The 27,692-nt window shown below is 38.6% G+C and overlaps 2 protein-coding genes across 3 annotated transcripts in view; one reads left to right on the top strand and one right to left on the bottom strand.

Moving 5' to 3' along the window:
• Nucleotides 1–11,447, top strand: part of tcp11l1 (t-complex 11 like 1) — a 29,340-nt gene extending 17,893 nt beyond the window's left edge. Inside the window, exons 7-11 of one of the 2 annotated variants that reach the window (XM_062967760.1) lie at nucleotides 756–892; nucleotides 1,967–2,154; nucleotides 5,491–5,672; nucleotides 7,429–7,601; nucleotides 8,344–11,447. In XM_062967760.1, coding sequence (XP_062823830.1) covers nucleotides 756–892; nucleotides 1,967–2,154; nucleotides 5,491–5,672; nucleotides 7,429–7,601; nucleotides 8,344–8,567 — 904 coding nt within the window. In that variant the 3' untranslated portion in view covers nucleotides 8,568–11,447. The remainder of the gene's footprint in view (nucleotides 1–755; nucleotides 893–1,966; nucleotides 2,155–5,490; nucleotides 5,673–7,428; nucleotides 7,602–8,343) is intronic. The other variant, XM_062967761.1, reaches the window with a different exon arrangement.
• Nucleotides 11,448–12,685: 1,238 nt separating this feature from the next.
• Nucleotides 12,686–27,692, bottom strand: part of cstf3 (cleavage stimulation factor subunit 3) — a 61,850-nt gene continuing 46,843 nt past the window's right edge. The window contains exons 9-21 of the mRNA XM_003214701.4: nucleotides 26,801–26,878; nucleotides 26,447–26,609; nucleotides 24,740–24,849; nucleotides 24,338–24,454; nucleotides 24,129–24,203; nucleotides 22,353–22,496; nucleotides 22,166–22,268; nucleotides 20,673–20,742; nucleotides 18,645–18,840; nucleotides 16,136–16,289; nucleotides 15,901–15,995; nucleotides 15,610–15,670; nucleotides 12,686–13,411 (exon numbers count right to left, since the gene is read on the bottom strand). Of these exons, the coding sequence (XP_003214749.1) occupies nucleotides 13,209–13,411; nucleotides 15,610–15,670; nucleotides 15,901–15,995; nucleotides 16,136–16,289; nucleotides 18,645–18,840; nucleotides 20,673–20,742; nucleotides 22,166–22,268; nucleotides 22,353–22,496; nucleotides 24,129–24,203; nucleotides 24,338–24,454; nucleotides 24,740–24,849; nucleotides 26,447–26,609; nucleotides 26,801–26,878 (1,569 nt within the window). The 3' untranslated portion in view covers nucleotides 12,686–13,208. The remainder of the gene's footprint in view (nucleotides 13,412–15,609; nucleotides 15,671–15,900; nucleotides 15,996–16,135; nucleotides 16,290–18,644; nucleotides 18,841–20,672; nucleotides 20,743–22,165; nucleotides 22,269–22,352; nucleotides 22,497–24,128; nucleotides 24,204–24,337; nucleotides 24,455–24,739; nucleotides 24,850–26,446; nucleotides 26,610–26,800; nucleotides 26,879–27,692) is intronic.

The raw sequence follows: 27,692 nt of genomic DNA, 5'->3' as shown, positions 1-27,692 counted from the left end.
TCCAGAATCTGAAATGCTCCAAAACTGTCCATATGGATGGCCGAGATAGTGACACATTTTCTTTCTGGTGGTTTAATGTATACAAACTTTGTTTTATGCCCAAAATTTATTAAAAATGTTTTTAATCCAACGATCTTCAGGATATGTGTATAAGGTATATATGAAGCATAAATAACTTTCTTGTTTAGGTTTGAGTCCCATTATTATTATTATTGTTATTGTTATTAACTTCATTTCTATCCCGCTCTTCTCACCCCATAGGGGACTCAGAGCGGCATACAACATACATTTAGGCAAACATTCAATGCCTCATTATACAAAGCAAATAAAAACATAAAATAAAAACAATAAACATATAAATACAATTTAAAACCATTAACATATTAAAACATAAAACAGCATCTAGATACAGCCTGCTAGCCTGCCAGCCTGCCTGCCAGCCTGCCATTTCCATGCTAATTCAGTATGTAAATGCAAATATTCCAAAATTGGAAGAAAAAAAAATCAACCCTGAAATCCAAAACACCTCTGGTTCCATCAAGCATTTCAAAGAAGGGATACTCAATATGTAAGGAGAACATGTGATTCATGTAGGTTGAGGTTCTCCTCACAGCTCAATCTGATTCTGCCTCAGTTCACATTTATCATAGTGATAGAGCCATTGGAATAAAAAATTGCTGACATTCTAATACAATCAGTGTTTTAGAAATGCACAGCTGCTTGAAATGTGTAATGTGTTGTTGTTTTTTTTGCAGAGCAATTTTCTCTGTGTTGGACTTGATGAAAATGGACATGGCGAACTTTGCTGTTAGTAGCATTAGGCCACACTTAATGCAGCAGTCGGTTGAATATGAAAGGAAGAAGTTTCAGGAATTATATGAGAAACAGCCAAGTATGGATTTTGTTGTTTCCATTTGCCAATTATCGGTTTCTGCTGTTAAAATGCTGCTGTTGAGCTGATACTGTGTAAATGTTCAATCGTAATGTTGAGAAATCTGATAAAACAATTCCACAGGAGTAGACTAAAACCACATGTAATCCGTGGACCTGCTTTGGATGAAACATACTTAGGGTTGCCTTATCTGTAAAGCTAGGTTCTTCAAACTGCTTTATTCTAGGTTAGTTCCCTAATGATGGGAACAGGACTTAAAAATACAATAGTTTTGCCAGCTTCACAATCTTAAGGGAAATCAGTAGTGAGGATAAACATAAACCGTATCAAGCAATATGAAACATGAAATGTGCTTAACTGCCCATCTATTTTTGTTGTGGTTGGTTTAAAAACATGTTCCATTGATTGAAAACTCAAATCAAATCAAGCATTTTTATCAGAGGGATCATTTATTGTTTGAATGTGAGATGAGAGAAGAAAAGACACCTTTTCAGTTATACAACTTTTTAATTTTTAATTACACCTTTTATTTGGATTTCTTTTTATGTGTTTATTTTTGTCTATTTGTTCTTGTATTGTCGTGAACTACATTAAAATAATTATTGTAAAAATACAGGTCGAGTTTCCCTTGTCAGAAATGCTTAGGACCAGAAGTATTTTGAATTTTGGGGGGACTTTGGAATAATTGTACTTACCTATATGTACATAGTGGGATATCGTTGAGATGGGACCCAAGTTGAAACACAGAATTCATTTATGTTACATATACACCATATAAACATAGATTATAAGTTAATTTTACACAATATTTTAGATAATTTTGTATATGAAGCAAAGTTTGTGTGCACTGAAATATCAGAAAGAAAAAGTGGCATTATCTCAGTCGCCTATGTGGATTATTTTGGATTATTTCAGATTTTAGAATTCTGGATAAGGGATGTTCAACCTATAAATAGGAAGAGTAATGGGTTCATGAGAAAAGGTTCTGGTAGTCCTTCTTTGAAATAGATTCTCTATCTGGTCTTGGACCATAATCAAACATACTTGACTTGTTTTGACTTCACTCAAATATAGACTCCTTAGACTTTGTTACTGCATGGCTGCAAGAAGCTGCAGATGACTTGAAGTCCAGAGCTGCGCTTGCCGTGGATGATGGTACAACGTCTGCCAGTGGAACTGCTGTCCTTTGCCCTGTTGCCATACAGAACCATGCCTACCTTAAGCTGCTCAAGTGGAACCATTTACAGAAGCCTTTCCCAGAGGTAACAATGACTTATTTTCAATGTGAGCAGTTTCTATAACAGGCATGGGCAAACTTTAGCCCTCTGGGTGTTTTGGACTTCAACTCCACAATTCCTAACAGCCAGTAGTCTGTTAGGAATTATGGGAGTTGAAGTCCAAAACACCCAGAGGGCCAAAGTTTGCCCATGCCTGTTTTATAACAATATGTGTTTAGATTTTTAGGACAGGTAAAACATACTTTAGGTCAGCTTTGTTCTTAAATATTTCCCTGGTCTCTGTAGATTACTTGAAATGAAATCTGTGTGAGTGAGCAGTCTGCTAGAAGTGGCACAGTGCTGGATGTGGACTAGTAATTGGGTCTAAATAGGCAAGGCCACTGTTTCTATTCCATATAAGCAGCTGTGAAGAGCAGCCTATTAATTCTCTTTTTGAATGGAACTCACAGTACTATAGAGAAATGAAAGCAAATGGAAAATGGCCTCCTCAAGGTAGCAAGGAGTCCTAATGTACTGCTGCTGTATGTGGAGGAAAATTAAGCCAGCAATTTGGATAACTTTGGAAATATTAATTTTATAACCGTGCATTGTGTCTTTCTCATCTTATTCTGTAATTAAATGTTAATATTATACAGGGTGTTTGAAAAAGAATTCCCTATTCACTATTTAATTTCAATGGTGAATAGGGAGTTCTTTTTCAAACACCCTGTACTTTCTTCTGGAATATGGGATAATCTTTCTCTGTATGACAGATGGGCAATGTTGTTGTTTCTACCCTGCTATTTCTCTAAAAAAAAAAAGAGAGAGAGAGAGACACAAAGCGGCTTACAGTACAACTGATACAATATAATTTAAAACCCCAAAAACATACAAACATTAAAACAGAATGGTATTAAAATAAACAATTAAAACCCTTAAAATGTATAATGTGTAGGTCTGTTCTCTAGTTTATTAACCACAGAGATGGCTTGGTTTTTATTACGTATTTGTTAGGAGGGTCCCTGCCTGAAATTCATTTAAAGATAGCTCCTATACAGAACCCATTTGTTTTTGGAAAATAAATAATTAAACATGTTCTTATTTATAGTATTTGTATGAGATCAAGTTTGCTTTTTAGAATTATGCCCTCCCAAAGTGATGTGCAAATTAGACAAAGGGAAATAGAGAAAGAAAGTGAGAAGACCCTTGTTAGTATCTGCTACTAGACTCCCTCCCAAAGCAGTCCTTGCCTGTGCTTTCTCTGTTTTTCAAAGAGGGCTTCAGCCTTTAACTGGTTGGGTCAGAAGGATAACCAGTAGATGTGTCTTTTTAGGCATTTTGTTGAGACTTCCTTTTCTTCCCTACTTGGAGTAAGGCAAGATATAAATCGAATCAAGTAAATAAAACATTTCTGCTATTTTTCCTGTACCGTATATATAATCATTCTGTTTTCGCAAAAGTCAACACTGAAGAACAAGGTCATCAGACTTCGTTGTGATCCCTGGGCAGATAGAGGAAGGAATAAACCTGTAAGAATGGAGTTTCTTAGTTTTACGGCTATTAATTAAGCACATTAATCTTTCTAAAGTGAATCTTAACATGTAAGCAAGATGATATGTGTGTAGGCAGTTGCTCGGTTAGCCAGGTTCCCAGCCATTTAGGGCTTTTAAAATGGAAGACTGGCATTTATACGAGTTGCAATAACCAACGGAATTCCTGCACATTAATGATTTTTTAGATGGCTCATCATTTGTTTTGATGCCTGGAATAGTGACCTCCATGAGGAATTTCTTGATTTATGTCTGGGGAATTGCAACCCATGCTAGTATCTTTCTGGTGCCATCTATATATATAAAAGGGTAATGAAATTTCGGCCTAGGACAAAACAACAAAACTACACATCCCAGAAACACTAAACTTGCCAGCACAACCCCTCATCCATGCCTCTATGTTCATACAACAAAAAGGAAAGAAAAATAAAGTCTTAATTAGAGGGAGAGAAATAATTGTTTTTATCCAACCAACACCACCACACTAAGCCACAGCAACGCGTGGCCGGGCACAGCTAGTATATCTATATATATAAATGTTCTGGACTTTTTACTAGAAGTAGGCAATGAAACTACATGACCCAGAACCACGAAACTTGGCAACACAACCCACCATCCTTATCCCTAGATTCCAACAACAAAACCAAACATCAAGGATGGAACCATGGCCCAAAAAACAAAAAAAGCCATCTGCGCCATCAAGCAGTAAAAGCCCTAATACATTTGCTTTTTCCACCTGGAATATACTCACTTAATACATTGCAGAATGATAGATCAACACTTACATAGACCCAGTTGATTTAATGAGTCTATCTTGTTTGGGTTTAGCAACTGGATTTAGGTCATTGGAATCAATATAGTGCCTTCCACTATGTTTTTCCACACTCCTGGGTTCTAAAGGAGTGGGTTCTATAAGTAGTTGCCCATCTTCATTGACTGGTACACTGTCATTTTTTTTGGTATGTTGTAGAATCTAGAAGACGTTTTCTAACATTTAAACTGAATGAAAATTAGTATGGTGGCTTTATAGAGCTAATTTGGAACTGCTCACGATGAGAACTGTCAATGACTTTGAGGATTACATATTTAAATAGGTGGAAGAACAGTTGATTTTTCTCTTAACTTCATACCACCTGTAATCAGTCCTCAGAAAAAAATCCCATATATTTGTTTATTAAAAGATAAAGAAAGGTAAAGCAAGAGATACTCTTAAAAACATCAGTCTTGCAGCTAAGTGTAATAAGGAATCTCCCTTTAAACACACAGTTTAAAATGATCCCCCAGGAATTGGTATTCAGTGGGTTGCTGTGAACATTGCCGCATTTTTGTGTACTACTAAAAAACTCTGGGATTATGGTTATATGTTTATATGTTGAGTTCATACGTTACAGTTTTTAGTGTTATCCCCTTTCAGTCTCCTTTAGTAGAGAAAAAGCAGGTTATGACAGCGACGACAACAACAATTCTGTAGTGTTATCACTGAGCCCCCATGGCAAAGTCCTGCAGATGAACAGTTGCCTTGTAGGACTAAGTTGAAACTGCATCCTTGATGTAGTTCTTGTGTTGTTTCTCTTGCATATAACCTAGTTCCTGTTTGTTCTTAGAATAAGGATTCACAACTTTATAATGCAGCTCAATATAAAATGATTAAAAATAAAATAGGGGAGAAGTACAACTACCAGTGTTTTCAAAACAAACCATTCTGTGGCAGCTTATAACAACCCCCTTTGCGCTATGTTGTGTGATACTGCCATTTCATTCATACAGTATCTGGCTCTTCATTCTGTAGTTTGAATTAACTGTCCTTTGCTTTTTTGATCTCTTTTAATAGACTGTGCTAATGGACCAAAGCCGCTTCCAGGAAATGCAGTTGGACTTGGACCAGCTTATTTTAACTGGGGCTGTTCTTCTGGTAACGTTAAGTGCTGCAGGCACCGCTCTTTCTGGGTTGCCAGGCTTTTCTGACAAGCTGAAAATGGTCATCCGAGTGCTGTTGTCGGGGCTGCACCTTCCGTGAGCATCACCTGGTTTTGGGGCTCCTTGGTAGTGGGGAAGAGGGCTGAGGCCTGTTTGAAAAGCATCCATACATTATTGCCTTCTTTTCCTCACTTGGTAGTAATGTGCTTTGAAGGTGATAGGGAATACAGTGTGACCGGTATCTGCCGTTTCATTAATCCACATCTGACAAAAATGTCCTCTAGGCATTTTCTACGTTCTTGAGGATGACCCTATGGTACTTTTGGGTTGGAAGTCCTTACTTTCAATAGAGTTTGCAGTTATCTGTGGTTTTGCATATCCAAAACATATTAAACAATACAATTGGTGCAACAAACTACAACTATGTATTATTTGGGAAAAAATAATTAAGTCACACAAACATTAATAAAAAAGCTATGTTTGACTTGGCATCAAAATAAAGCATTAGTCAGAGCGAGGCATTGCATAACTAGGGTGTCATAGTCAGGAAGGTCCTCTCCCCTATCCTCATGTGATGTATTACTTCTTCTGGTAGGCGCAGACATAGTACAGGCAGTTCCTGGGTTACAAACATCTGGCTTCCACCCAACTACTAGTTACAGTTGGGAGTGAGACAACAGGAAGTGAGAGGAAATGTACCTCTGTAAGAGTTATCATGGGGAAAAGGTGTCTCAGCTGAAGCTTTCTCACCAATCTGTGTTTCCATGACAAACCAAAATTTTCAAAATCCAATTGTCACAGGGACAGAAAGTGAGGTGAAGTCTTCTGAACAAGAGCACAGACAGGAAAACAAACTCCACAGGGATGGTAATCCTTTCCTTTGCTATCCAAGGCAACTGTGTGTGTGTATATATGACTGGAGTTACATTTAAAAATGTGCCTATTCTGACTTACAAATTCAACCTAAGAGCAAACCTACAAAACCTATCTTTTTTGTACAGCCAGGGACTGCCTGTATATCATTTTCACCTGTGGGATACAGGAGGGATCCCTCCAGCAGATCCCAGTCCCCTCAACAGGCCCATAAGGGAGAGGCACTCTCACATATTGAGATCCCAGGCCAATTAGTTAGGCCTTTAAATGCCATCACAGACAAAGTGTGGCATTTCCTTTTTTCATGGACCCACCCAATTAATCTACCTGTGCTCAGTTTTATCAGACATGATTGGCTAAGGTAAAGCTTACATGAGGTGGGGTGGATTAATTGGAAGTATTAACTGAAACTGATCCACCTAAATCTGGTCAGATGGCACACTATTTGCTTCCCCAGGCTGTGATAACTGTGGAATCAAGTTCTGAGTGTGAACAATGTTTTCCTCAAAGCACCTGCCAAATTTTTCACAGCAGGTGATCACGGCTTCCAAATTCTTGCTGTTTCTGGTCCAGTTCCAACAAGCTTCTCTTGAATTGTTTTTAAAGCAGTATTTGGCTCCCATTAAAACTCCCATTAAAGCTACTTCACTCTGCAATTTTCTGATGCTCATGGCTTGTGATTTTGCATGAGGGTTATACATTATCTAAAGAACACCCTTTTCATGTTACATCCAATGACATACTGGGATTTGTAGTTTCATTAAGCACTATATGTCTCTGGCAGAGAAGTCTAAATAACTTGCTGATCTACAAACCCCATGATTCAACAGGATGCAGACATGGCAGTTAAAATGATATCAGAGTGCTGTAATTCGGTTGCATGAAAAGGACCCCCATCAATTCCAAGTTATTTCATAGCTTGTAAGGGACATGGATTTTTCAGCACTGTCTTTAACGAATCAAATTCCTCTTTCTGTAGCTCCTTCAACCTGAATGAAGCTTTGGCTATCCTAAGTGAAAAGATTTGTGCTGAAGTTAATAGTAGTCTTTCCCAACATGGATACACACCTTTCACGGCAGAGAAAGAGACTGTACTTAAAGGACAGGTTCAGGCACTGGCCAGTCCTGATAACTCTGTATGCAAACTAATAGGTATGTGAACTAGACCAACATTTGTTTTATATGAAGGAGGCTGACCTTTCTTCCACTTGTCATCCGATGAAATCTGTAAGTCAAAGATGTGTAAACACAGAAGCCACTCACTGTTGTAAAATGGAGAAAGGAAACATGCTCAGTGTATAAATTCTTTTGGGATGGGAAATCAAAAGCTTTGAGATAGATAAATAGATGTTACTTCAGATAGAGATGAAGGGATAAAGGAAAATGTTGGAAGATAAGGAATTATGCTATGTAACAAAATTTGAAAATTTTCTGTTCTTGGTTTGAAAGAGTTATTTCATTTTTAATTGTGTGGTACATACTTTGAAAGTTGTTATATTCCACAAACTTTGTTTTCATGGCTGCCACAAATTATGTTGAATTAGTTTAGCAGTTTAATAAACTTTTTCCATGTTTTTATAATAGAACCAATTAGGAAATGATATTTATAGCTCAGGAACAAAAATCATGTTACATAGCGGAAGGGTTTAGAAAAGCAGGCAGTGTCAGGTTTTTTAAAAAATGGATAGTGGCATTCTCCTGAGATAAAGAAGTCAAGATACTTGGGAATATTTGGAATAGAGTAAAAGAAACACAGAATTCGATTGTTTATGGTTGAGGTAAGGTTGCTGAAACAGAATTAAGTACAATAATTGGCCCATCTGATGAGTTTGCCTGTTTGTCTTGTGAAAAGGAAGCCAGGATCTCTTACTAACATCTTACTTCCCTTCTTAAGATTCAAGGATCCAGGCCTATCTGGAGAGTTATCTTGCTTCTGGCCACCAGAAATCCCTTCCTGCGGTTCCTGGGGGATTGAGCTCTGTTCAGAAAGAGCTGGAGGAAATTGCTGTCAAGTACGTCCGCCTTGTCAACTACAACAAGATGGTCTTTAGTCCTTACTATGATGTGGTCCTCAACAAAATACTGAATAAAGAAGAATCGCCTAAGCTGTGTGGTTAAACCAAGAAATGCAAAACAGAATGCTTTTGTGCAAGACCCTCTGCAGTCGGGTTTAAATCCAAAACAAGACAGTAGAAGGATGCATATCCATATTAATAGTCGTGTTTGTCAAAATTGTCAGAGTTGCAAGGCAGAAGGGTCTCTCATAATCTGTTGGGCATCTTTACATTCAGATTTGTCACTGTCTTTCCCCTCCTACCCAAAGACTCATGCTAAAGTCCAGAAGCTTCCAAGTGGGACAGATAAGGTTAGGAACTTTGGGAGGGGAAAGGAGCAGGCGAGGCAGAATGACATGAATTGTATTGATTTCTCCTCCACTCCCCGAGTTTATTAGAGCTCAGAGGACAATATCAGTGTGCTGTTGGAATGGTGTGGAGATCGCATCACACTCCCTGCCCTACTTCTTTGGACTGTTTTTGTGGAGGGGAGAGGTGTGGGAAGACTTCCTCTCGCCTTTCTCCTTGTGTAATTATCCGTTTTATTGTGCCACAGGAGTTCCATCTAAAGAAGCCTGCTTCTGTGCAGGAAATAGTATTATTGGATCAAGGTGGTTAACTTTTCTCTAGGAAAAAAACACCTTTCCAAAATAGGTTTCCTGTCAAACATTTCAGTAAATAAATAGTATGAGTGCAGAAGGGATCCTCCAATGATACACACAAAAATACATGAAATACTGCAGCTTCTTCACTAGTTCAGAGAAAGAGCTAGTGGTGAAATATGGCCATATGTACAAGCAGGATTATAGCTGATGAAAACATTCTTTTAGCATGTACTGCGATGGAAAAGTTAGTAAATGTCTCTTTTTCTAGACCAAGTTACAAGGTTCTTAACACCTACTCTAACAACTGTTCAGCATGGTCAAAATCTGGATACTGGTAGATAAAGCACTTTATATGTAGCCTGCAAGCCAAGGCTCTTAGTCTTTCTGCCAACTATGGCTTTTTCTCTAGCCTTTGTTTCTCTACACTGCAGATAATTCTACCAAAAACATATATAAACTATATTTTTGTAGAGTATTTTCTGGTTCTTCAGTACTTCAGTATTCACAAGACCTTCTGTAGATTAAGGTGGAGTTTCTCTCAAAAGTGTGAAAACAGATATCTCTTTTGAGAAGAGTTGTGGTTTTAAAAATGCTGATAGAATGCAGTGCTAATATAAATAAGGAAAACTTTATACCTGAATGTGATGAATAAATAAATAGTGTGAAAGACTCCATAAATGCCAATGGGAAAGCTGAACACTTTCTTAAATGTCTCCCATTGAGACCGGTCGGATTAAGTCTGTTGATCTAGAAATTACCAAAGTAAAATAAAATCCCTATTTCTAAATGAATTGGTTTGGGCCACTGTATATGGGAGCTTAGGCCCAAACTTACAGCACTTATTAATACATGAATATACCGTGAATGAGAAAATGCCGCTGGGTAATTTGTAACACTAAGGCTGCAAACTTGCAGCGTTACAAGTTGCATTAGCTGCACCAAACCCAGAGCTAATGTAGATAATTGACGTTGACATTGTCTGGATTGTATGTATTTGGTTGAAACTATTGCTAATTTAAATCTGTTGATGTTTTTCTTCAGTGTTTATGTTAAGATGGACTTCACTTTCTGTGCATCATTAACTTATATGTATAATAAATACACATATTTTTTGCCAGTAGTTCACACGTTCCAGCTGCAAATAATTAGCAAGTGCTTCAGTGGTTTTTCTGGTTTTCATGCTTGTCTTTTTGTTAATTTAGTACTGTTTGTGAAGTCGAAGGTGACCCCCCGCCCCCAAATAAAAGATAGTAACTTATTGTTTTGCTAAGGACAAGGACATCAGGCTGGATAATAAGGGTTAAGTCTTGGTCAGTTTGCAAAGGCACTCACAACAAGGACCCTTCCCATGTTAGATAGTGTGTACATTTAATCAAGGCTTTATGTCCTATATTTCATATATTTATAGCAGAAAGTAACTAATTTATTACTGGAAACCATGTCAAAAAAGGTATGTGACCTTTGCCAAGCCCAGCTTCCCTTCCCCCTTTTGCTAACCTTTGGCCTAGAAATGTAGATTTTCTCTTTTGTGTTAGAGCTGTTGACTGGGGTAAGAAACAATTAACTGAGTCTTTAGTTCTCAGGCAGAAGGCCCTTTGTCAAAAGCTGGGCAGAGGAGGGTTTGCATTTCTGGGCTTTTGGTCTGGGGGCTGGCAAGAGAAAAAAGCCCAGTGAAAAATATATTTTATAATCTTGCCCTCATTTCTCAAATTTGAAATGTATCTTTCTCTCTCTGTATCACCTTGACACACATTTGTTCCTTTAGACTAGACTACTGCCCATTTTGCTCTTTTTCCCTTGCCATTCATTTCCCCCTCCTCTCTCTATTTCTAACTACCTAACCCATAATCCCCTTGTGCCAGATTTCCTATCCCTTGCACCGCCTCCCAGTTCTAGGGGAACACCAAAAGCCTTTTTTTGCCTGCTGGGCTGCTGAGGAACTTCTAGAATCCCTTTTCTTTGTCCTCCATGGGAAACACAGGGGCGATCGGAGCCCCTTGAAAGCCCCACGTATAATAACCTGTGTTTGTCTCCCAACACAATGGGGATGCTGGATCTTGTGTTCCTCCCCTATTGTGAGCCCCACATGTGTCGCCTATCAATTTTATATTTTTATTATTACTATTATTCTTCATGATATCTTGCCCCTTATAAAATGAAGCAAAGTGACCTCGCTGTGAACTCTGGCCAAACATGCCTCGACCTGCATGTGGGGACTTTGAACCTGAAAACTGTATAAAAGTGCATGCTTTGCTATGTTATGTCAGCTTATTTTTCACAAACTATCGCAGGCTGGCATCACTTTCAGCTGAAATTAAATAAAATTCTTCGGTGTCTTCTGCTTTGTCTGGTGAGTTATATTCTGGAAATTATTGGCATCTTTTCTCACCAGGCTTAAACCACAGCTTGGATCTCACTATCCAATGCTGCTCTAAATTGCTTGTTAACATTTGTGGTAGATAAAGTTTTTTCCTTGGGTTTCCCTTTCCAGGTACCTATATATGAGGGACTTAAAGATCCTAATAGCTGATCCCATCTTGTAGACAGGACCAGCCCTGGTTAGTACTTGGTTGGGAGACTTCTAACAAGTACCAGGTTCATGCTGCTTCCTTTCTTATGGTGTCAGTGCAAGTGATAACTTAAAGCAGGGAGTGGGTGGGCAAAACAAGGCCCTTTGGCTGTATTTGGATTCTAACTCCCATCATTTCTTGGACATTAGCAATGCTACCTAGGATTGAGGGGGAGCTATAATTCAGTACATGGAGAATTTACCCGCCTCTTGTTTATAGACTAGCTTAGGTAAATATTAGAAGTCATTGTCTGCTTTTGAATGCTATGAATGGTCTGCTTTTGAATGCTATGAATGGTCCTATTAGAATAAACATGGCTCTCTGGATGTAGGATACCCATGGGCCTGTGCATGTGAGTGGACTACAACTTCCATCAGCCTGAGTCAAACCCCACCTCCCACCCCTCCAAAAAACTATCAGTAATTGGTTGACCCCTCAACCTCTGAGGATGCCTGCAATAGATGTGGGTGAAACATCAGGAGATAATGCTTCTGGAACATGGCCATACAGCCCGGAAGACTCACAACAACCCAGTTTAGGTTGGGTTGGTCACAATGGGTATATATGCCAAGTGTGGTCCTGATCCATCATCAGTGAGGTTCACAGGACTTTCTGGATATGGAAACCATCTTGGAAAATACATCTTTTTGATTTATTAGATGGACAAGATCCGGTGTATACTCATAAACCCCTCTATGAATTGCACTATTACTATAATCATAAAGTTTAAAGTAGATTTTGGCAGTTAGTTCCATAGATCATGGCAAGAGTTGTATGATTGTGAAGGCATAGCATAATAATACAGAATGCCTTTATTTTGTGTGTGTGTGTGTATGTTGGGAGGGGGGGTGACTGGGATTAAAACTGCAAGCTTCCTCTTTCTGTTTTGGATGCTGCAAGGCATAGCGGTCGAGATTTGCTATCAAGAAATAAGATTGTTTTATTAATGGCCTTCAGTTGGTAATAGTGGCCTTTAGTTGCTAGAAATAAAGTAGCAGGACACATGATATTATAGAGCTCCTTTATTTGAAAGGGAATGTTTTTTCCATTTTAAACTACAAAACAGTTTCCATTCATTCTGCCATAAATAAAAACAAAGAATAAGGCAGGACAGACACTACACGAGCAAACTGAAAAGAACTGCTTGGGTTCCAGAAGTGTGAATTTAGAATATTTCACCATTATAAGCTATTCAATTTTTAAAAATAAAACTCAGAACCCCATGAGATTGTTTGTGGTAGATGGGGAATACCTTTGAAGAGCTAAGAAATGCAATTCAGACACTTATCATGGTTTGTGTTCAAAAATCTTTAGGTTCTGCCAGAGCTCAAATTTGCTCATTCTAAGATTCATCTTCCTTTCTTCTTTTCTGATGAAGAGCTGGTAAAAAAGAGGCACCACAGTAACAAAATAACCTCAATTGCAAGATGCATGTTAGAAACTTCAATCCCTTTTAAACTTTTCATTTGCTGAAGGAAAAAAAATGTTACAAGTCCTTTATTTCTTTCACAGTTCTATTTGCAACCTGTCTCACCGGATCCGCTTTTGTTGTCGCGCTCTGTAAATGTCATGAATGGGAGGGACCACTGACCCTTTGTCTTCCTCCTCATCTGAATCTTCATTTGGTCTTTTGACAGATTTATTTAAAAGAGCATTATTTTCCAAAGGTCCATTCCCTTCCATTGATAGGTCAGGCAAGCCTCCAGTTATAATCCTCACAGCTTCATCTACAGCTTTAGAAGAAAGAGGAAATGGTTGGCTTTGTGAATAATATGTTTACTGAATAGTTGTGACAATATGCAGCTTAACTCATAGTTACATGTTTCTAGTTTGTCCCAAAAGACCGGAGAGAACATAATATGTATGTAGTTTTGGAAAAACCCTTTTAATTTTTTATTACAATTTCTATGAAATTCCTATTGAGAAATTCTTAGGAACTGCTCTGACGGCAAGAGATTAACAATTATATGAAAAAATATATGTGGCATGTTTTCAGAGAACATTATCACAAAAGAAGAAGTTGTAACCCCTAAAAGATGAATTAAAAAATGAAAGTGTCCTGTGTTTTTCAAAAGTAACTCTTTATCAAAGAGAAGGAATTATATAGGCTGGGTTACGGAAAGGATAGGTTCCGTAGGTTATTATTATTATTATTATTATTATTATTATTATTATTATTATTATTATTATTATTAAACTTTATTTGTACCCCGCTAGCATCTCCCGAAGGACTCGATGCGGCTTACAAAGGCCAAGGCCTCAACACACAATATAACAATACAAAACAAAAGGCAAATTAAAACAATTAAAACAGTATAAACAACAAGCAGTAAACAATACGCTAAAACACAATAAAACTGGGCCGGGCCAGAGTAATGGGTACAAGATTAAAAGTGCTGATGTGACAGGTGAAATATAAGGCTTATAGGGCAAGTGCAGGGTGCGATATGCAATCTAAGTTCTAATAAAGTGCTTATAGGACTTGGAGTTGGAGATTTCCTATTAATCTGGGAAGGCACATTGGAACAGCCAGGTCTTCAAGTTCTTTCTGAAGACTGCCAATGTAGGGGCCTGTCTGAGATCCTTGGGGAGGGTGTTCCAGAGTCGGGGGGCCACCACAGAGAAGGCCCTGTCTCGTGTCCCCACCAACCGCGCTTGCGACGCAGGCGGGATCACGAGCAGGGCCTCTCCAGATGACCGAAGTGAACGCATGGGTTCGTAGACGGAGATGTGGTCACGGAGGTAGGATGGTCCCAAACCGTTCAGGGCTTTGTAGGTAAGCACCTGCACCTTGAATTGGGCTCGGAAAATAAATGGCAGCCAGTGGAGCTCCTTGAACAGGAGGGTTGACCTCTCTCTGTAAGGGGCCCCAGAGAGGGGTTTGTTCTTAAGTTGAATTTGCATGTAATTCAGAACCAATACACTCGCTTTTCACTAAGGGAAGTTTGAAACTTGTGGACTGTATGTATGCTGTATATTTAGTCAAAATAATGTTTGGACTAGAGGTCATCTGACAAATCATTTAAGCATCTGAGAATAGAAACACGTCTAATACAAATACTTAGGATTTTGCTGTTGATGAAGAACTGGACTTCAAAATGTGGAACACACTACAGTTTGACTGTATCCTTCAAACAACAATAGCTAGCGTCTATGCTATTTTCCCCATAGTAAGCAATTGTCAAAACATACTGGTTTAATAGTACTGTCCTATAAGACTACTTTATATCTGCACAGACAGCCTTGTTTGTTCAAGATATGTGCATATGGTTGGTGTACATCCTGTCCATTGGCTGAGTTGCGGAGGATTTTTGGGAGTCTTATTTGATTGTGGTGCCTTCTGTGAAGCAGAGGACCTTTCTAGCCACCAAATGATGAACTAGACCCAGCCTATTGTTGGAAGCAAAGCGGCATCAGCACTTACAGTGATTAATGAGAGGACGAATCTAGATAACGCTTTTTGCTTTTTCCTGTCTGTATCTTTCTTTACTATGTGCTTTTGCTTCCTTCTCACTTGCAGATGTCACTTTCCCTCTCTCTGGTGAAATCAGTCAGTTTTGTCAGCTTTGTATGGAAAGAGCATCCATGGAGCTCCAAGTCTAACAATGAATGCTAGTTTACACCTGCATGAAAGTCAGCATTTAAGTCAAGTATAGGTCAATCTTCTTTCCTAAGACAATAAATGTAAGGGTTTTTTTAACCTTACAAGGGCATACAGAGTAATTTCTATCACAAATTTATGTTGCACTAGCCTTGCTGCACTTTGCTTAACAAATGCATCAAATATTTCTGCACCCATATATGACACAAGCCTTTGAATTCTTGATCTGTCAATATCTTGAATAGCCAACTCAAAAAGTTCAAAATGTCAGAAATACAGTGCCATCTTCCAGTGATGTCACCATACGTCTTTTAACACAAAACAACTTACTGTCTGGGAGTTTACACCTCCTAAGAATCTCCATGAGCTCATCCACTTGCACAAATGGGCCCTGATAGAGGGGAAAAAACATGGCTGTTAGGACAAGAAATGCTACCATATAACCATTATGAACTATTTTCAATTAATTTAAACTTTAATATTTTTACTACCTTAAATTAATTTAAACTGTTTCATTTTTTACTATGTTTACCCTACCCAAAGATCATTTGATTCAGAATGAGGTCTGAATAGTACAGTACAACAAAAGCCTGTAAGACTTTTAAAAATATTGTTACTAACCTGAAAACACACAGGAGGTGGGAGAAGTTTCATCAGAACAACAGCAGCAGGTGGAACTGGAAACACTCCACCAGGGACTGGGTGTAAACCTGGAGCTAGTAGGGAATAAAGTAATAAACAGGCTCAAAAGATCTTATAAAAGAACAACAAAATTAGCACTGATGGGAATTACGGTCTCAACGCAACAGAGGGCAAGTACTTCTTTTATCTCTACAACTTAAAGAGATCAGCTTACGTGCTAAATGTCTTGGCTGAAATGGAATCATCTGCTGTGTGTCTGGTTTTGGATACTCTGGTTTCCTGTCCGCGTCGTCTTTTAACACAGGTACTATTGAAGGAGCTACAACTGGATCTGGAATTAAGGTTGCTAGCTTCGCACGAGAAACATCCTGAAAAAGTATACAAAAAAGAAGCATAAATTATCCTCGTTCCAGCCTTCACACTTGCTGTTCGAAAACACCACTCTGTGGGTGTGATGCTTCCTATTCTAAACATAAGTTTGGGACAAAAAAGGAATCAGTTACGATGTTTTTAAAAAATGAAAACATGTAATCTCCTAGACAGACTAGCAGAGCATTACTAAAGGCCTTCCTGAAGAAGCTGCTCAGAGCGAGCAAACTTTGTGAATTTCTGGCCTATTTGGTGGCTTGGCTGTAAGACTAACCACCTTCTTGTTGCTCTTTCAACACTGATATATTGGGTCTGGGCTTAAGAGTGGCTCAGGCCCCTTCCACACAGCTAAATAAAATCACACATTTTCTGCTTTGAACTGGAATATATGGCAGTGTGGACTCAGATAACTCAGTTCAAAGCAGATATTCTGCTTTGATATTCTGGGTTATATGGCTGTGTGCAAAGGCCATCAGACAGGAGGGGATTACCAGATGTGTATTTATTTATTTATTTACTACATTTATATGCCGCCCTTCTCACTCCGAAGGGGACTCAGAGAGGCTTACAAATTACAGCTTACAAATTACATTCACATACAATACATTATATTATTAGAATAGTACAATACTAGCATTAAATAATTATATTCTACTATATCATTCTATTGTAATATTATTAGTAATATTACATTTAATATATAATATATAATTAATATTATTAAATTGTATTATTATCAGTATTATATCATAATGCATTATAATATTATCAATATTATATGTATATAAAATATATTATATAATATTATAAATTAAGTTGTATATTATATTCTCTCTCTCTCTCTCTCTCTCTCTCTCTCTCTCTCTCTCTCTCTCTCTATATATATATATATATATATATATATATATATATATATATATAGTAACAAGCTATTTGCAGGCATAAGTGCATTGCTTTCTTTCCCAGATAGGCAAGCACTGCTTCTAATGTGCACACACTGAGGAACAAGGCAGAGGTTGTGAGCGTCCACACCTCTTGTTTTGAAAATGAAAGCTTCAAAGCTACAGGAAACTAATGGATCAATTTGGGGGTGAAGGGGAAGACAAGTGAAGGAGAGGAATGCTCTTGCCTTCCTTCCACTGCCACCACTCAGCTCAGGATCCTACCTGCATCCTCCCTACATCCTGCTCTTTCTGTCTGCCAGAGAAACCTGTGAACCACCCACCGTCCATCCTGTGTGTGCCTGTCTCTATTGGAATAAACACCTTCCCATTCAGTTTAGGCCATGATGTTAAAAATCCTTTCACTTGCTCACTCATTCAAGCTGGAGGGGAAGAAGCAAATAGGATGGGGTGGCAGGGGGTATTTAACGGGTGCGCAGGTCTGTGGTAAGATTGACAGGAAAAAAGAAAGCCTATTGTTGATAAAATTTCTGTTAATTTATAAAATTTATTTATTTGCATGCATGCCAGAAGGAACTGGGGATAATGTAATTGCAACACAAAAACATTTGTGGCTCTGAGGTTGGGGAAAGCTTAAAGGACATTTCAAAGTCGGACATCATATCCACAAACCTTTTATCTCAGTTCAAACCCCACTCTCCTGCCTAAATAGAACCAAGTGCAGCCTTCCAGATTTTACTATATCACAACTCCCATCAGCTCTAGTCATGATGTTTAATAATAAGGAATACAAGTGTTGCAGTCCAGCATCCAGAGGAGGGCCAAATAAAATGACTTGGTGGGCTGGATCTGGCTGTAGACCTTGAGTTTGACACACATGCCTTAAATAATTCAATACAGTGAACACTCAAAAAATGCTTTTTTGCGCTGAGGTGATTTCAGTGAGTGGCTTTCAAAACCAATTTGAGTAAGTGTGATGTTAAAGGGATCAAACTGGAACAGGATACTGTTTATAGGGAGTGGTTCGCCACATAGAGTAGGAAAGGCTATCTTTTGCACTGTGTGGTGAGCCACTACCAACAACAGCTTATTATATGGTTTAACATATCCAATGGTATTATGAATTCCATCTTGGGAGAAAAGTGGGATATAAACAAAATGAATTATATAAAGTAGTTCCCACATAATAATACATTTTTTAAAAAAGAAACTGTTATTATAAATAAAGAGGAGGGTTTCCGTTTGGGAAACCAAGCTTTAATTTTCATCTAAACGTTCACATCCAGGAAGCCAATTTGTTAAGAGATTAACTGACAAGCATTTATGAATCTGTACCAGCAGCGAAATAAAAACATGGTTAAACACTGGTAAAGGCAAACAACCAGCAATGCTGTAGGTTTTCACACTTTCTTGGCATTTATTTACTAATCTGGAAAGTGCTCTTCTCCTTACCTTGTACCCAAGGGCTTTGAGTTCACTGGCAGAACAAGGGTACAGATCCATGAACTTATATCGGTCTACTAGTAAAGCTGTTTCCTTGCCCTCATATTCTTCTTTGAAGGCTGTAAATCGCCGTTTCTCTACTTTTAGTATGCTAGCCAAGTCACCAATATTGCTTTCAAAGGCTAAAAAACGGGCCCATATCTCTCTGTATAGGGAAACAGGGAAAATAGAACAAATGATCTAGATAAAAGGAATGCATTCATATCAAAAGCAGATAGACAAAAATACAAAAATAGTAGAAACACAAATATTATTCAAACAGTGCAATAACCTACAGTTACCAGTCCCTGAAAATATTTGCCAGCCACTTGTTCCCAGTGTCTTGCTCTCTCAGGGCAGCCAGTTCTGTGAAAACTACCTTCAGAAAACATAGCAGACAACTATGGAGATGGCCAATTGTGGTCCCTCAATTATTAATTACTTCTAATAACTTTTCTAGCCTCGAACGAAAAGCCACAACAGAATCACAGGTCAGTCACTATTTGCTTCCCTCATCTGTTCCCTGCTGTCAGTTGATTACACTGGGAATCATAGAATCATAGAATCATAGAATAGTAGAGTTGGAAGAGACCACATGGGCCATCTAGTCCAACCCCCTGCTAAGAAGCAGGAAATCGCATTCAAAGCACCCCCGACAGATGGCCATCCAGCCTCTGCTTAAAAGCCTCCAAGGAAGGAGCCTCCACCACGGCCCCGGGGAGAGAGTTCCACTGTCGAACAGCTCTCACAGTGAGGAAGTTCTTCCTGATGTTCAGGTGGAATCTCCTTTCCTGTAGTTTGAAGCCATTGTTCCGTGTCCTAGTCTGCAGGGCAGCAGAAAACAAGCTTGCTCCCTCTTCCCTATGACTTCCCTTCACGTATTTGTACATGGCTATCATGTCTCCTCTCAGCCTTCTCTTCTGCAGGCTAAACATGCCCAGCTCTTTAAGCCGCTCATCATAGGGCTTGTTCTCCAGACCCTTAATCATTTTAGTCGCCCTCCTCTGGACGCTTTCCAGCTTGTCAACATCTCCCTTCAACTGTGGTGCCCAAAATTGGACACAGTATTCCAGGTGTGGTCTGACCAAGGCAGAATAGAGGGGGAGCATAACTTCCCTGGATCTAGACGCTATTCCCCTATTGATGCAGGCCAGAATCCCATTGGCTTTTTTAGCAGCCGCATCACATTGTTGGCTCATGTTTAACTTGTTGTCCACGAGGACTCCAAGGTCTTTTTCGCACACACTGCTGTCAAGCCAGGCGTCCGAAAAAGACCTTGGAGTCCTCGTGGACAACAAGTTAAACATGAGCCAACAATGTGATGCGGCTGCTAAAAAAGCCAATTGGATTCTGGCCTGCATCAATAGGGGAATAGCGTCTAGATCCAGGGAAGTTATGCTCCCCCTCTATTCTGCCTTGGTCAGACCACACCTGGAATACTGTAGGGAAGACTCCTATGAGCAAGGCAAATGGTTGCAGTGGCCAATCACTTCTTGGCCCCATATACAGGTGTGCCTCTCTGGCAAAACAGGGCTGAATAGGTAGGCTTTTAAGGCGGAATGGAGTCAGAAATATGATTGCATGGAAGCTGTGGTTACGCAATGATTTATGTCATTCCACAGTTTTTCTGCTCCCAGGACAAATTTAAGGCCAATACAGAACTGGATTTAAGGTTATGGAAGCTTTTGGCCCTCTCAAAAAACTTAGGAGGGAGGTTCATGTCTGAATACATTATTTGTTATGTATCCACATACAGATAAAAAAATTCATGGTTTTAGATCTAGAGTGCATTCACCAACAACTGAGTCCGTATAGTATTTACTCTCACAGCAGATGGATTTTCTTTGGCGAGCAGTACCATCAAAGCACAAGAGCTGGCATCTTATTTAGGACTACAATAAATACGCTTCCTTTAAGCTGTGATATTATCTATGTTACACAGAGGCCTTCCAACACAGCAAAACTGAGCACCTGCAAAGAAACGTTGGCAAGACTTACCCCGATTTCTCAGGTGGAAGACTGCCTGAGGTTAATACACGTTCAAATAGGACTCTTGTATTATTATCCTCTGTTGAAAAATGGAAGATGAAATAAAGCTTCAAATAATTTAATGGAAACTACAGGGTAAAATTTGTTTACAATACTTGTAAACAAATTTGGCTTTAATTAAAGGCAAAGAACTTTGTATATTACCCATAAGGAGGAAGGGACTGAACAAATTTATCCAGTTATTGAACGAACAAGCCCACTCACCATGTTAGCAATCATGCTTTTTTTCCATGTCAGGAGCAACTTGAGGAACTACAAATCACTTCTGGTGTGAGAGAACTGGCTGTCTGCAAGGACGTTGCCCAGGGAATGCCTGGATGTTTTGATGTTTTTACCATCCTTGTGGGAGGCTTCTCTCATGTCCCTGCATGGAGCTGGAGCTTACAGAGGGAGTTCATCCGTGCTCTCCCCAGGTTGGATTTGAACTGGCAACCTTCAGGTCAGCAACCCAACCTTCAAGTCAGCAGTCTGTCAACACATGGGTTTAACTCATTGCGCCACCAGGGGCTCATAGCAATCACGCTATGGCGCTCGAAAGCACTAATACCTACATTCACCTACATATTTAAGCCAGTTTCCCCAGCATTATTATTATTATTATTATTATTATTATTATTATTATTATTATTATTTGTTTATTTATAGACCGCTTTTTCTCTCCATAAGGTGACTCAAAGTGGCTAATATTAAAAGCAATACAATACAATTTAAAATATAAAATATTTAAAAAGTATTAAATATCATTAGAATTAAAAACTATTAAGGTTAAATCCATAAAAACATATAAAACCACAACAGCCTCTGACATGATTATGAACACCTTCATCTTTAAATGCCTATCTGAATAAAAAGGGTTTAGCCCTACTGCTGCCGGAAGGCAAAGCTAGCTTCCCTGGGCAGGGAGTTCCAGAGTCAAGGGGCACCCACCGAGAAGGTCCTCTCTCTCGTTTCCACCAACCAAGCCTGAGAGGGAGGTGGAACTGAGAGAAGGACCTCTCCTGAAGATCTCAGGGCCCGGGCAGGTCCGTTCAAGGGGACACGGTCAGCCAAATAGCCTGGACCTGAACTGTCTAGGGCTTTAAAGATCATAACCAGCACTTTGAACTGTGCCCGGAAACAGATTGGCAGCCAGTGCAGCTGCTGCAACAGGGGGGTTGTCCACTCCCTGTAGCCAGCCCCAGTTAACAACCTGGCTGCAGTTCTTTGAACCAGCTGAAGTTTCCAAGCATAATTAGTATACTTAACAAATTTTATCAGAAACAGTAGAGTAAAATACAATCAGTTTACTGAAAAAATAACAAGACAGGATACATTAATGATTGTGAATCTTTTTCTGTACATATAATTCCAAATAGTTTTTCCTAATTGTGCAAATAACAGCTAGCAATCTCAACAATTCACCTAAAAATCAATGTCATAAATTCTCTATTCCCAGAGCTTACCATTCAGATGAGAAAGATAATCAATATATGCCAAGACATATTCTGGAATGTCTCCATATTTCTTTAGCCCCAGCTCAAAGATCTTAAAAGCCACTGACTTGTCCTGTGAATTAAAAAAAAATGTTGATGGGGAGCATTGGGGAAGAGTCAATCTTTAGTGAGCTAAAGCATAGCTTTCACTTCTTACCTTGCTGCAGTAATACTCCATCAGAGCAGCAGTAACATAGACATGATGGCGTGTTCGTGCATCCTCTCGAGCCTTCTTAAATATCATTCTACCTGATTTTATGCCTTCTGCTCTCCTTGCGAACTTCATATACTGAATGTATACCTGAAGAAATTAGATTATCTTTGAGCTGCAGCTCAGTAATCATAAATCAACAATGCATTAAAGAATGGTGTCATTTCACATCTAAAACGCCCTCCTTTTCCAAAGCAAACCAAATCTCTTTGTCCTTTGAGTCCTTGTGGCAGAAGCCAGACCAAAACCAAATGAAACATTTCTTATAGAAATGTCTAAGAAATGTGCTCAAGCAACAGGGAATAAAATTAATAAATTACAGCCAATTTACCATCACCTGTGTATCTGCAGCTTCTGCTTAGCAAAACACACCACAGAGCAGGCTGCACATACATAACCCTGATGAATGGCTGATAATGGCCATGAGCAATTTAAGATAAGAAGTAGACTAAATCTGCTATTCCACTTAGTCAAGAATAGCTGATAGTAAGTAAGCACTGCTGGTTATCTGAAAAGGATACATAGAAGCTGCCCGAGAAGGGGAACAGTGCCAGGCATACAGACACATAGTTATTTATCCAGTTAGAAATAGTTGTGAATTGCCCTCTGCCCAGCTTTTCCTGCATTTAGAATAGCTTTTCAATGTCAGAATCTTCTGGTGTTCACTGACTAGCATACTGTTACGTCCACATTAGGCCTGCATACATCTATTTTGTTGTTGTTATTGCAGATTTTGGTATTCTATTCCGCCCGCTCAATAACCAGAGCAGGCTTACCCTTGTGCTCCAATTGCCCCTCCTGGCCATTTTGTTGCTCGTAGAGAGCAGAGGAGGTTGGAGATGTCTTCATAGTCCAATGGTTCTCAACCTGTGGGTCTCCGGATGTTTTGACCTTCAATTCCCAGAGATCCTAACAGCTGGTAAACTGGCTGGGATTTCTGTGAGTTGTAGGCCAAAACACCTGAGGACTCACAGGTTGAGAACCACTGCCATAGTCAGACCCAGACGGATGATGTCACCTGCTGGGATCAATGGAGGACCACACTGGATCTTGGAAGAAGACTATGCCTGTCCTCAGATACTTCTCCAATCCCACCTGCCTCCTGCTCTCTAGTAGCAATAGGATGACCGGGGGTGGGGGGAGGGCTACTGTAGTGCAACGTTAAGCCATGAGGATGGTGACAGGGCAGCAGTAACAGAATTCAGCATGTGAAATTAATATGCATTATATATCTACTATTAATAGTGCAACAATTTTTGTCTTATTTCAAATTAAATGAGAAAGCTAGAACAGTATGGACGAATAATGCAGTTCAATACAGTTAAACTGCATTATTGGAGTCCAGAATAATATGCAAATAATAAGAGAGGATTTTTAATATCCAAATTTTTTAAAATGTTAAGAAGAAAGAATAAAGGTAACTATAATTTTAGAATGCGTCTTTGGGATATCTATTTCAACTGGATAATTAAAATTTGTTTATTCTTTAATCAATAACATACTGAAGATTAAAACACCTCAAAAGGCACTAGATCCTATTTGATCTTGAAAGCTAAACAAGACCATCCCAGTTTACCCTTTGGATGGCAAACTGCCAACAAATTGGCTATATTGCAGAAGAAGGAGCTGTCAAAAATAGCTCTGAGTATCTCTTGGCTATAACATTATAATTAAGGGGAGTTACCGTAAGTCAATAGGTGACTTAAAGGCACATACACATACCAAAGTGGGATCAATATCTTCAACAGCCAGTAGCCGGTTATATATGCTGTGCACCTTCTCATATTTCATCCGACTCTGCATACATAAGGGAAAAAAAAAAAGTGTTATCAGTTTCTGTGAAAATTAGGATTTGTAGTCAAAAATATTTGCAGGTTTTTAAAAGTTGATCACAAACATGTTTTGAGACATCAGTAAATCTCTGGACTCACCTCCTCATAATCGGCATATGCAAAATAAAGAAGCATGTTCTTTTTTAGTAAAGTGCTGATAGCTCTTTCATAAATATTTGCAGCTTCATCACTGAACAATTTCGCATTATTCATATCCTGCACACAGAGAAAAATAATGAGAAAGCAATGGTTAAGGCCAATGTGAAAATAATAGATATAGAAAAACATGACATCTTTGCACTTACCAAAAGTCAAATACAACTAATTTAACATGCCAAAATTTAAATAAAATGTTTTTATTTCTTAGGAATGCTTAAAAAAAACTTGAATGACATATTTGTGCATGAAATCACAAACAAATCTGCTAGAATTAAAAGTTGTGCTATTAAATAATAATGTGTATAATTAAAAAGAACATGTTTTCACTTCAGCTCTTCTTACCCCTTTCTCAGCTAGTAGTTTGCTGGATTGCTCAAGATATTGTGCAGCTTCGTACCAGATATCTGGATGATGGCCCAGCACCAACAGACATTGCTCATATGCAAACATTACTAGAAAAAGACATTGAGATAATAAATACACCTAGTGGGTGGCACTCACAAAACATAGTGTTACTTTGCTTTAATCAATAATTGAGATATTTGGTTACATGTTAAGTGTCTTCAACGCCCAGCTTATAAGTACTATGAATATCTTCCATCAGTTCTTTTTGATTTTTTATTAATTGTAGACACAAGTAGAGTAATACAAATCTCAATAATGAAATTCCACTTACATTTTCACTTGATATAATGTATCTTATTTACTTAACCTTACCAATCTCAGTTCCACCCTTATCAATCACTTGTGTCCAGCAGTTTTTCTTCCCCCCGCTTCACCCCCCACCCACTGGAAACAGTTGTTTCTTCGAGTATTATTTGAATTAATCAATCGTGAAGTTAATGTGATTTAGTTCTTTATATTTTCTTTTTTCTTTTACTCTAGCTATCAGAGTTCCTCATTTCGAGTCCCAATTCTTCTTATAACCTGTTGTGTATTTCATCCTCTTTTCAAAAATATCATCTTGGAGCATACAGTCTGCTAAATATTAAAACCATTTTTAATTCCCATTTTTCCTGCTCTTTCCAGCCCAAGGCTACTGTTGCTTGGGCAGCTTCTATCATATATTTTATGATATCTGCCTATTTGTTAGTACTGCTCTTGCTCTCAATTTTCTGTATTAAAAATACCCTTTTATTCAGCTCTACCTTTTGCCCTAATAGTTCTTCCGTCTCTTTCTTTATTTTATTATAAAATGTTTGTATCTTGTCACAGTCCCAACCACATATGCATAAATTAAAAGAGCCAATTTTGCCACATTTGTGCCAACGTAGTTTTGACGATGATTTAGTTATCTGGGTTAATTTAAGTAGAGTTCTGCAACTATTTTCTTATAAATGAAATCCATCATGCCTTTCTCCTTGTCTAATTTCCATTTTAATATCTGAAAAAAATCTGTTTCTGGACTTTCTTTTCTCTTCCAATCTGTAATCCTGTGTTTCAAACCATTCCATAACAGCCAATTGCTTGGTCCACACTAGTCTTTTATCATATCCCAATCTTTAATTGACCCATCTATATTTAGGAAGTTGCCAATCAATCTCATATCACATTGCTTTAAATTTTTCATCATTTTGCCAAATATCTGTTCATTTTAATTATCTGATATTGGGAGTTTATCTATTTTTATTATTAGGAATTTATAAAGGAAAATCACTCCTCCCCGCCCCCCCCCCCCTCCTTCTCCTGGCTTGAGCACTGAACTATAACTTTGGAGTCCAGTGTGTGATTCACTGGGTGACCTTTGGCAAATCTTTCTCTTTCTAAGCCTCAAAGGGAGGCAATGGCAAATCTCTTCTCAACAAATCTTGCCAAAAAACCCCTTAGGTCACCAAACGTCAGAACCAACATAAGGCACCAAAAATAATAACTAGTAGGTATAATCCGGAGGAGGGAAAAAACCAAAGTGGAATTGAACCTATTGCAATCAAGGAGACCTAGATTCACAGCCCATTCATCTTGGTCTATACAGTAAGTAGAAGCCAGGGTTAAAAAAGCATCTAAGCATAAAAATTATTCCTGAGGTCCACTGCAAAAATCCACAATTACCTCTTTTTGTTATTAGGGTTTGGTCTTCAGTGCGTAGAGGATTGCTCTTTTCCCACTGTATATATTTCTTCCACATGTCTACCTGCTGAGCCTCTTGAGGGGTATTTTGTGGTGGGACAGAAGGAGCATTGCGGTCTAGACCTTTCATCACCGTCTCATATTCCTTAAGGGGAAAAAACCCACAGCTAAACAGAGCAGCATAATAAAGAGTCCATTATAATGTGACTTTAAGTACATTTTATAACAAAATTTTAACTACTCAATTTAATTAACCATTTGTTGCCAGTCAAACATGGATATTGCATTTAATTAGAACTAATTTTAATTTTAAAAAACATAAATAAGAGTCTGTACCTTAGCCACACGTCTTGCATTTATATAATCTCTACTACGATCTTCAATCATTTTCTTAGCTAAATGGATATTGATTCCCTGGGAAAAGAAAATGAATATTTCAGCTCTGCAATCCTATGTACACCAACTTGGGAGCAGTGAGCTCCATAGGGCACACTTATGAATAAATATAAACAAGATTGTCATTCCCTCCTTTTCTCCAAATACAAAATATTGATCTTATTTTAAAATGTTTCATTCAGGACTAAATTCTTTTGACTTTTGTGCACCAAAGTGAGACAAAAGCTTCACTGCTAGACAGGAGCAGTAAATTCAGGCAAACCAATAACTCTATATCCTATTTTTGTAGATACAAATAAAATTAGACACCAATTAATTAAGTATACCTTTTCTTCCAAATTATCACTGCATTTTTTTCAAAGTCTGTCTCCTGTCCAGAATGGGGAAGCCCCCAGAATTTGAATTACTGCCCTGCTTAGAGGGAGAAATGCTGTTATACTAGCTGACCATCCAAGTGGCAGGGAAGTACTCAACCAGGCCCTGAACTAGCAGACAGTGTAAAGGATTTCTATTTCTCAGTATGCAAGGGATATCAATAAATGAAGAATGCAGGTTGCCCAATCAAGGTGGAGCAGTCAACTGAGTACTGGATCCCAATTCGCAAATTCCAGGTTCTCTTTTCTACCATACAAATTCGTGAGTGATGTGGGGTTTGCTATTCCCCTAGGGCAGTGGTTCTCAACCTGGGTCCTCCAGATATTTTGACCTTCAACTCCCAGAAATCCTAACAGCCTATAAACTGGCTGGGATATCTGGGAGTTGTAGGCTAAAACACCTGGGGATAAAGTGGGGAGGAAGAGAACCATATTAGCCTCTTCTAGCTCATTAGAGG

This window comes from Anolis carolinensis, chromosome 1 (assembly GCF_035594765.1).
Source record: "Anolis carolinensis isolate JA03-04 chromosome 1, rAnoCar3.1.pri, whole genome shotgun sequence".
NCBI classification, from domain to species: Eukaryota; Metazoa; Chordata; class Lepidosauria; order Squamata; family Dactyloidae; genus Anolis; species Anolis carolinensis.
Note: the sequence above shows the minus strand (reverse complement) of the source record. Positions and strands in the feature narration are given on the sequence as shown.